Here is a 10,484-nt window from a genome sequence, read left to right on the forward strand (position 1 = left end):
AGGCTGGCTGTCAGGGAGGTGATGGGGATGACGCGGGGGCTGTTTGTTTAAGCTCTGGGAAACTGGGGAGTTGTTGCGGGCTCCTTTTTTGACGTTTGTTTATTTTTGGGAGAGAGGGGGAGAGAGAGGGAGAGGGTGCATGTGCACGGGGGAGGAGCAGAAAGAGAGGGAAAGAGAGAATGTCAAGCAGGCTCCGTGCTGTCAGTGCAGAGCCTGACATGGGGCTCCAGCTCCTGAACCAGGAGATCGTGACCTGAGCTAGAAATGAAGAGTCAGGCACTGAACCAACTGAGCCACCCAGACGCCCCAGGAATGACGGCTTTTAAACTGGGGGCGTCATAGACCTCCTTGAGAGGACTCCTCTTCCCAGAGAAATGCACGGAAGCTCACCATTTGGAACCTACCTGCAGGGAGTCGGTGGCCCCCGTGAATTTGTAAAAAGCTAGGGCTAGTGCAGTGGACAGAATGGCAGCCCTCGAACACGGCCCCGTGCGAATCCCCAGGACCTGATGCTATCTTGTGGCAAAAGGCACTTTGCAGATGTGATGAAGTTAGGGACTCTGGGATGGGGGAGGTGCCCCTGAGTTATCTGGCGGGCTCTGTGCCATCGTGGTGCTCCTTGGAAGAGGGAGGATGGAGTGGGAGAAGGCCCTTGATGACGGAAGCAGAGGATGTAGCAATGCGCCTTGAAGCTGGGGGGAGAACCCACCAGCCACGGCGGCTACTGGAGGCCGAAAAGGGCAAGGAGACAGGTTCTCCCCTCAGAGCCTGTGGAAGGAACTGGCCCTGCCACACCTTGATATTAGCCTGGTGAGACCGGTTTCAGACCTCTGACCCCCAGAGCCAACAGAGGATAAACGCGTGTTGTTTTAAGCCACTAGATGTGTTACAGCAGCCACACCAAACTCGCACGGGGCAGGAGATTGTTCCCGCAGAGACCCACGCGGGGACGTCGTGGCCACTCGGCAAGGCCCGCTCCAGCCCCAGGTCAGGATGCAGTGTGGCAAGAGGGCTTGCTGTAGAGACAGCTCGAATCTGCGTCCCTCCGCTGACGGGCCGTGGCACCTGACGAAGCCACACGTTGCGTTTCTTCTCTGCAGAATGAGGGCAAAAATGATACTTTGCAGATCCGTTGTTACGGCCGAGTTAAGGCTTGCAAAAGCAGCAGGCGCGTATGAGGCACTCGACAAACGCCGGTCCCTTTTCTCAACCAGCTGGTTTGAACCCCTTCTGCATCTCCTACAAGCGACAGCGGTGCCTGGGCTGTACCGGCCGCTGACCGTTCCCGAATCCTTCCCGTGACTCGGCTCCCGCCCTCTCCTCACGCGGGGACCGTGTTCTCTAACGCTTGGTACATGCTTCCCCCATCCCAGGGTCCCGATTTTGGCTACGTGACTCGAGGGCCCCAAACAGGAGAGGTTTCTGACCTCGACTCCTTTGGAAATCTGGAAGTGAGCCCCCCGGTCAAGGTTGGGAGGAAGAAATACCCTCTGGGCAGGATCCTCATTGGGAGCAGCTGCTACCCCAGGTGAGGAGGGGAGGGGCGGCGAGGGGTGGCCCCAGGGCCACAGTGGAAGCCCTCCCTACTTGCTTCCGACCCCAGGGCCTCGACAGACTCCAGGGACTTGGGAACTGTGGGGGTCATCGGGGAAGGCCTCGCTGAGAAGGCAGCTCTTGAGCGAAGGCTCAAGGCTTCGCTCCAAGGACATGGCTGCGTGGAGATCTGGGACAGAGGGCTCCTGGCAGCCGAAAGAGCATGTGCCAAGGCCCTGAGGCAGGACTGAACTGGGTGTGTTCAAGAAGGCCAGAGGGGCTAGAGCAGATTGAGAGAGAGCAAAGGGCTAGATCAGGAAGGACCGTGGAGGCCAGAGCGAGGAGAAAACTGAAGCCCAGAGAGGTGAAGGAATGTCCCCAAGGCCACACAGCTAATCAGAGATCATCCGCTCAGACGGGACCGGCTCTCCACGGAGCTGTGAGCCATGTTTACCCACAACGCCAGCATCTGGCCTGAGCCAGTGGGTTTTGCTTCCCGAGGCTAAGCTCTGGTCTTTATTTGCCGTACTGACTCGGTGCCTCAGTTTCCCCCAACACAACCGGGATGGCAATTCGTAAAGTCCCCCAGCGTTTGAGGAGACAGTTAAAGGCGTCTAGGCTTCTGAATCCCTTCCCTAGCTGAAGAAGACCCCCGACCCCTTTGCCCCACCTCCAGGCCCTCGGGGATCTCCCTGTTGCCCCCCGCCCCCCATAACGCCCCCTTCATCCTGTGTCGGCAGCAACGAGAGCCAGGAGATGCACCAGGCCTTGCAGGACTTCCTCGGTGCCCAGCAGGTGCAGGCGCCCGTGAAGCTCTACTCCGACTGGCTGTTTGTGGGCCACGTGGACGAGTTCCTGAGCTTCGTCCCGGTGCACAAGGTGCAATGTGGGGGGCTGCCTGGAGGAAGGCACACACCTCCGCCCTGGGCTCCCAGGTTTTGCTCCGCGCTCTGCCTGGGGCGGGGGGGGGGGGGGGGTGGGGGGGGGCCTGGCCTCACGTGCCGGACTAGCTTTCCCTCAACCCCAGGAGGGGGCCAGCCTGGGTCCAAGCCCGCCCTTCTGGGAGCCCCAGGGGCCAAGCTGACCTCTGACCCCAGCGTTTCATGCCTCCAGGGCTTCCGGCTGCTCCTCGCCAGCCCCAGGTCCTGCTACAGGCTGTTCCAGGAGCAGCTGAAGGAGGGCCACGGCGAGGCTCTGCTATTTGAAGGGGTCAAGAGTAAGTTGGCCGGGCCTTGCGTTTCCACCCGGGGTCCTTTCTCTGCCTTCGCGTGGCCTCCTGTTGCCAGGTGGGGGCACCTAGAACACCTGTCCTCTGAGCACCCGCTGTGCTCCAGACATTGTGCTCCGGGCCAGGGGTGCTGTGTGAACAGGGCAGACGAGCTCCCTGCTGCTGCTGCTGCCACGGCCCGCAGTCCTGGGGAAGCGAGTCAGGAAAACAGCCGCAGCACGGGGGCTGGAGGGTATGTGGGAGGAGTCCGAGGGAGGCTTCCTGGAGGAGGCAAAGACCAGGCAGGAGCATGACGAATGAGCAGGAGTTCACCCAGTGGGGTGGCGGGATGAGAGGAAGAGAGGTAGCTCAGACAGAGGGAACCGTCATTGCGAAGGCTCAGAGGCAGGAGAAAGTGAAATGTGTTTGAGGACCCGCACGAAAGTTCAGTCTGGCTGGAGGTAATCTCAAAGTCCACAGGTAGGGGCTGGTGTCAGAGGTCAGTAAGTCACGGCTGAGAGTTTTTACGTCGTGTCCGTAGTATGTCGTGTGGCATCAGGCAACGGTTAGACCTCTGTTTGCTGTTCACTGGATGGGAATGTTTTGGAGATAATTTAAGGGGGTGAGAGCCACACCTTTAAGGAGAAGTCGCGCTGAGAAAATACGTTCGTTAAGGCGCGTGCCTCCCGGCTGCGCACAACAAACCTACCTGTTAGGAATTCTAGCCGCCCCCATTTTATAGATGGGAAAACTGAGTCCCCACCGTGCCCACCAGGAGGACGGAAATTGACCTCCGAGTTCACCTGCTTCTGTTTTTTCTTTTTCTCCATGCCAGAAAAAAAACAGAAAATAAAGGACGTTCTGTCCAACGAGAAATTGAGAGGAGATAATTCGTACGTGCAGGTACCAGCCTGGGTGCCGGAGACGCCACGGTCCGGGCAGACCTACCCACCCGCCCCCACCACCTTCCCTACCCTCAGAGGCACAAGGGCGGAGCCTTCCACCAGCTGCCTGTAGGCTTGGTGGCAGGTGGCTCCGGGATTCGGGTAAATGTGTGGGGGACAGAGAGAGAGACTTCAGTCACCGCTGCAGGAACACACACGAGTGATGCATGGAAAAGAGGGGAAGCAAAATCGGGAAAGCTGGAACCAGAGAAAGACGGCGGGGGGGGGAGCTCTCAGAAACAGGGACAGAGGCAGGAGAGAGGCCAAGTGCTAGAGTGACCGGAAAGACAGGGACGCACAAGCAGAAGCAGGAGGCAGAGGGACTGAGCAGAGCAGAGCAGAACGGAGGGAAGAAAAGGAGGGGCCCGTCACTGCCTCCCCGACCTCGTCCCTAGTCCTCCCCTTGGCCAGGCCTCCGCCCCAGACTGTCCTCCTCCGCGGCGGTCCCCACCCCTCCTTCACTCCCCACCCCACCGTGCCCACCGCCCCCTCACCACCCCTCCACCCCTTCGTTGCCCGCCCCACCCCTGCCTGAGTCGGCCCCCCCCCGCCCCCCTAGAAATGCATTGACTGGAACCGGGAGGTGTTAAAGCGGGAGCTGGGCCTGACCGAGCGGGACATCGTGGACATCCCCCAGCTCTTCAAGCTCCAGGATGACCTCCAAGGGAGACTCAAGGCCGAAGCCTATTTCCCAAACATGGTGAGGAGGGGGGCTTTGGCTGGGCTCGCCTTTGCCAGTGGCCTCAAGTCAGGACCCCCGGGTGTGGGTCCAGGGGGCTTGGCTGTCTGCTCGGGGCTGGCGTGGCCGTGTGCCGCTCCCAGGGCGGCTCCGGGCGTCTCACAGCCATGACGGTGTGGGGCTCCCGCTTCACAGATGAGGCACAGAGAGGTCGGGCCTCCGGCACGAGGACACACAGCTGGCGACATGGGATTTAGAGCTGGAATTCGAACCAGGGGTCTGGCTGCAGAGCCCACACCCTGACCCCCGAGGCACTGCCCGCTACGGATTTCCCGGCGGGGGCAGGGGGGCGGGGGGCCGGTGTAGGTGTGCCCTTGAGCAGGCAACTTACAAGCTGCTCTCCGTTTCAAGTCCCGTTGGGAAGGGGAAAAGTCGGGGGCACCATTTCAGACTGGGTGGTCCGGGCAGGCCGTGAGTCTAGCACTGCCTGGGCTGGGCGGATTCACTCCTCTGACGGGGGAACTCGGGGCGGGGGGGATCCCACCCTGGTCAAGAACTTTTAACTGTGACCCCCTCCTTGCGCACCCCAAGACCGTCTTAAAGCTATCCACGGTATTTCTACTATCCCCGTGCCCTTCCTCTGTCTCTCCAAAGGATACCCGAGGGCCAGGCAGAAACCCCAGCTGGGGCCCTCAGCTACCCTGTCCTGCTGGGGCTGGGCCAGTCCTGGCACAGTGGACGTCAGACTGGTTTCCCCAGGTCCCTGGGGCTCCAAGGCAGCGGTTGGGATTTTTTTCCATCTTAGGCATTGAGGTACTACAGAAGATTTTATTCAGAAGAAGAGGTTCCGTGGCTAAACCAACAAGGCAGGAAGGGGCACCTTGAATAAAAGCCCTTGGCCCCGAGCATTTGTTTCTGCCTGTCACTCCAGCCAGGTTCCCCCGGCAGGAAAGAGGGTGGATGCCACCAGCCGGGGGGGGGGGGTGAGGCATCGCAAATGAAGTGAGACCGGCGACCGTGGGTGCCTTCGCTGTTTGAGGCCCCGAGCAAGAGTCGTGATTCCCCCCGCCCCCCGGGAGCCCACGGTGGGAGCGGGGAGGGCGTGGGTGTGGAACAGGCAGAGAAACTCAGAGTGCGAGACCCCCAGCACGGGCTGTGTCTGAGTGGTGCCAGGGAGTGAGATGCCTTTCCACGACTCCTGAGCCCTGGAGACCGACGCTGCACCTGCTGCGTGCCAGCACGGTGCCCCGTGAGCCTGACGTCTGATTGTCACAGCAGCGGCGGTGTGTTTGGGCTCCTTTTGCTGCTGCGTCTCAGAGAGGGAAAGTGACTTGCCTAAGGTCACACAGCTATTGAGTAACAGGGCTGGGAGTCGAACCTCTGTTGGCCTGGAGTCAACACCTTTGTCCTTTCTCACCTCCCAAGATAGTGGAGGAAATAGTCATTTCCATAAACTGCAATATGCAGAGAGCGCTACCGAAAAGGCGGTCATTTATGCGTCCGTTCAACAGGTATTTACCAAGCGCCTTCGTTATGCCAGGCGCCATGCCGGCCGCTGTGGGAGCACAGAGGGGGAGCACCGAGTGCCACAGTTCAGGGACTCGCGGGCGGCTTCCCAAAGCGGGTGGCATTTGAGCTGGCCCTTGAGTCGCAGAGAGTTTTCCAGAAGGTGGCAGATGGGCGAGAGCATGGGTCCTGGAGTCTGCCAGACTTGGGTATGAGGCCCGGACCAGGCAGCCCGCTTGACCTGCCTGGGCCTCAGTTTCCCCCTCTGCGAAGTGGGGCTGCTGTTGCTGAAGGTCAGAAGAAAAGGGGGCCCCTCGGAGGGTGATGCGGGCTGCACGCCGGCGCCCCTGACCCGGGGACCCCGTGTCTTTGCAGGTGAACATGCTGGTGCTGGGGAAGCACCTGGGCATCCCCAAGCCCTTCGGGCCCATCATCGACGACCGCTGCTGCCTGGAGGAGAAGGTGCGGTCCCTGCTGGAGCCGCTGGGCCTCCACTGCACCTTCATCGACGACTTCTACGCGTACCACCTGCGGCACGGGGAGGTGCACTGCGGCACCAACGTGCGCCGGCGGCCCTTCTCCTTTAAGTGGTGGCACATGGTGCCCTGAGCCCATCCCCCCATCCTGTGCCCTGAGCCTATCCCCCCACCCCATCCTGGGCCCCACCCCATCCTGTGCCCTGAGCCCATCCCCCCCATCCTGTGCCCTGAGCCCATCCCCCCACCCCATCCTGTGCCCTGAGCCCATCCCCCCACCCCATCCTGTGCCCTGAGCCCATCCCCCAACCCCATCCTGTGCCCTGAGCCCATCCCCCCCACCCCATCCTGTGCCCTGAGCCCATCCCCCCACCCCATCCTGTGCCCTGAGCCCATCCCCCCCATCCTGTGCCCTGAGCCCATCCCCCCACCCCATCCTGTGCCCTGAGCCCATCCCCCCACCCCATCCTGTGCCCTGAGCCCATCCCCCCACCCCATCCTGTGCCCTGAGCCCATCCCCCCCATCCTGTGCCCTGAGCCCATCCCCCCCCATCCTGTGCCCTGAGCCCATCCCCCCCATCCTGTGCCCTGAGCCCATCCCCCCCACCCCATCCTGTGCCCTGAGCCCATCCCCCCACCCCATCCTGTGCCCTGAGCCCATCCCCCCCCCCATCCTTTCCTTCCAAAGCTCCCGGCCAGATACTCTGATCCCCTGCAGTGTGGCATCGAGAGAGCTCTTAGGGACATTTTGGCCCCCTGGGCGTGGCCGCCTTCCAAGGCAGTGGCTTGCTTCCTTCCGCTGTGCCCTGCGGGGCCGTCGTCTCGCGGTTCAGGAGTTCGAGCCTCGCATCGGGCTCTGAGCTGACAGCACAGGGCCTGTTTGGGGTTCTCTCTCTCTCCCTTCCGCTCTGCCCTTCCCCAACTCTCTGTCTCTCAAAAATAAATGAATGAGCTTAAAAATAATAATAAAATAAATAAAAATTAAGGCCAGATCTTGGCTCCTTAGCGTCCGAGATACTAAGAAAACGCCAGAGTTTTCATGTGCTCGTGGCGGACGTGTGACGGTGGAAGAGGAGGGCGTCCAAAGCCTCTTCCCTCAGACTATGCGGAAAGGGACCCCCAAAAAACCCGGGTCAAAATGTGCTCCTCTGACAAGAGTCAGCTGCTTCCCCTCCGGAATGGCTGGGGCAAAAATGCACGTGTTTTCTGTGGACCAGAAAGAGGACCGTGCACAAGGGGGAGTACCGTATGAGGTTGTCCCCAAACCTTAGAGCAGCCTGGAGCTGCCACCCACCTCAGCAGATGGAAGGGAAATGTTTGGCTGCATTGCTGGGGCTGCAGAAGGACCGAGGGACAAGCAGGTGGCTGAAGCAGACCTTGGCACCAAGACAGGTGCAGGGGAGCGTCCCCCGGCCACCCTTGGGGGGTGAGAACCTCTGCGAAGGACCAGGGAAGCCCACGTGAGAGAAGGCACCGGCTGGGAGTCCTGCCGGCCCCACAGAGCACGGAGCCGTCCTAGGACAGTACCCGGGAAGCCAGAACTTTCGGGCCGTCTCCCCTCCCTCCCCCAGCTACTTTCCTGCGGCTGCTGTAACCGATTACCACAAACTGGGCGTCTTAAGACCACAGAAATTTATCCTCACGGTTCTGGAGGCCGGGGTCGAAAATCAGTTTCACCGGGCTGAAATCAAGGGGTGGGCAGGGCCGTGTCCCCTCCGGGGGCTCTGGGAGGAGTCAGTGCCTTGTCTGGCTCCTGGTGGCCTCTGGCATGCTTCTGGTCCCTGCCCGTGGTCAGCCTGCCTTCTTTTGTGCGTGCATCGAATCTCCCCCTGCCTCTCTCTTACTTGTCATTGCATTTGGGGTCCTCCCAGAAGAGCCAGGAACAGTCTCCCCATCTCAAAGTCTCACAGACTCCGACATCTTTTGGGGGCCGTGTTAACCTCCCGCAGGTTAGGAACCGCTGTTTCCGGATGCGGCAGGTGGAAGAGGCTTGCAGCTCTGCGCCTGCGTTAAACCCTGACGGGAAAGGGACAAGACTTAGCTTTGGAAAAATTGAGAGCTAACGGACACGTAACTTTGTGTAAGGCTAAGGTGTGCAACGTGTTGATTTGATATATACAGCAGAACGATCACCACCGTGGTGTCAGCCAGGGCCTCCATCACGCCACGTGATTATCATTTCTTCTTTGTGGGGGCAGATTTCATCTTGTAAAACCACGGCGGAGGGCTTCCTTTTGTGTGGGGTTCGGCTTTTGAACTTCTGCGTTGAAATCGTCCGGGGCCCGGTTTTACGTCTGGTTTCCGGAAACGGATTCGGAGAGGGAGATGTGCCCGCAGGTGGTGGATGGGGACCGGGAAGGGGTGCCCTCAGGAACCACAGGGGACAGGGGAGGGAGGGGGCGGGGGCAGCAGGAGCCAATGCACAGGGATGTGGTGGCCACAAAGATTGGGGGTAAAACACGAGATGCTCTGGGGCTGGGATAGGCCCTCGGGGTTGGCCTGAATTAAGACAAGCAGCCTGCCCTTTGTCCCCCCTCCCATTGGAGGAAGCTCCCCCCAGAGAGGGGACACGGCCTTGGGACCTGGCGTGGACGATTTCGGGGGTGGGGGCTGCTGTGAGCAGCTGGCAGCCGACACCTAGAGCAGCCGGGGGAATGAGCGCCTGCGTCCTGAAGGGGTCACGTGGTATCATGGCATCCGTCACAGTGACCTAAAGTGACCACGGGACCCGGATACCTGAGTGATGAGGGAGCCTCACTGAGAAGCCAAGGGGGACCGTCTACACTGAGCAAGCGTGTAGGGAGCCGTGAGAGTCCAGGTAAACTAGGCTCGGTTTGGTCAGAAGCCCACTCAGTTATCTTCTCGAGGGCCGCAGGGGTCATGCAGTCGTGCACATCACAAGAATTTATTGAGCACGTACTATGTCCAGGACGCTTCTGCGGGTGCTGGAGATTCAGTGGTGAACAGGGAGCCCCTGGAGAGGAAACAGGGTCCACTCTAGATCTCTCCGAGTCCCTTCCATGCCCAGAGGGGTCTCCATCCTCCAGGCCGGGAGCGCTCGTCCTCTCGGTGCTCAGAACCCCCGCACAAGGCTGGGCTACCCTGGGGCAGCAAGGAGGGCAGAGCTCCCAGGCTGTCTGGCTCCAGAACCCAGAGCCCAGCCCTCAGCGACCCCTCCCTCGTCCGACCATCCCCTCCCTCCAGCCCCCCTCCCAGCCAACGTGTGTGTGAGCAGATGGGCGGGGAGGTACGTGGGTGTGGGTGAGTGCATACACGGGCCGCGCACACCCTGCCTGTTTAACTTTGCCGCTTTCAGCCCAACCAGAAGGGCCTTGGGGGGTCTTCCTGGCCCACCCGCTGCCTCCGAGAGCCCCCTAAACAAAGCCACCCCTGATAGCTACGCTGCAAGCTTCCGGCTTCCAAAGAGGGAGGTTTCTCCTTCTCGGTCCTGAATCTAACAAGCCTGGCTGACCGAGCAGTCTCCACTCAGGACCCAGCCTGCGCCCCCTGGGCTGTGACGCACGGGTCACGCATCACAGCGTTGTGCGTCAGGGCAAAAGCCCGAACCCAAATACGTCTGCAGAGAACGGTGTGGCCCTGCTCGGAGTACTACGGAGCCACGAGCAAGGGTAAGGATACTTTTCACGTGCTGCTCGGAAGTGCTTCCCTCCGAGTTACAACATCCAGTGCAAACAGCGGGATACGGACCCTGCGGAGCACCCACTGCCGCTTACATAAAAATAAGAGGGAGGGGGAGGATACGGACACGTGTGCGCTTGGTCCCGCGCAGGAGGCACCCTCTGTTGCAAGCCTCTTTGAACTCGGGCCCGTGTGAACGAGGTAGCTGTTCAAGAATAACCCGTAACAGGGGCACCTGGGTGGCTCAGTCGGTGGAGCGTCCGACTTCGGCTCAGGTCACGATCTCGCGGTCCATGAGTTCAAGCCCTGCGTTGGGCTCTGTGCTGACAGCTCAGAGCCCGGAGCCTGTTTCAGATTCTGTGTCTCCTTCTCTCTGACCCTCCCCTGTTCATGCTCTGTCTCTCTCTGTCTCAAAAATAAATGTTAAAAAAAAAATTTAAAAAAAAAAAAGAATAACTCGTAACACGAAACGTCAAATGTGGAACGAACACACAGCTTTC

General features: G+C 60.4%; 1 protein-coding gene across 4 annotated transcripts in view; it reads left to right on the forward strand.

The window, feature by feature from the left end:
- The window catches only part of PADI4 (peptidyl arginine deiminase 4), a 33,729-nt gene extending 27,184 nt beyond the window's left edge, over positions 1-6,545 (forward strand). For 2 of the 4 annotated variants that reach the window (XM_003989527.5, XM_045035161.1), the window contains 6 exons: positions 1,374-1,528; positions 2,274-2,412; positions 2,647-2,749; positions 3,576-3,643; positions 4,244-4,384; positions 6,245-6,545. In XM_003989527.5, coding sequence (XP_003989576.2) covers positions 1,374-1,528; positions 2,274-2,412; positions 2,647-2,749; positions 3,576-3,643; positions 4,244-4,384; positions 6,245-6,478 — 840 coding nt within the window. In that variant the 3' untranslated portion in view covers positions 6,479-6,545. Of the gene's footprint in view, positions 1-1,373; positions 1,529-2,273; positions 2,413-2,646; positions 2,750-3,575; positions 3,644-4,243; positions 4,385-4,558; positions 4,688-5,168; positions 5,269-6,244 lie in introns of those variants that run through there. The other 2 variants (XM_023258201.2, XM_019836256.3) reach the window with 2 other exon arrangements.
- The last annotated feature ends 3,939 nt before the right edge of the window (positions 6,546-10,484 follow it).

This window comes from Felis catus, chromosome C1, assembly GCF_018350175.1.
Source record: "Felis catus isolate Fca126 chromosome C1, F.catus_Fca126_mat1.0, whole genome shotgun sequence".
NCBI classification, from domain to species: domain Eukaryota; kingdom Metazoa; phylum Chordata; class Mammalia; order Carnivora; family Felidae; genus Felis; species Felis catus.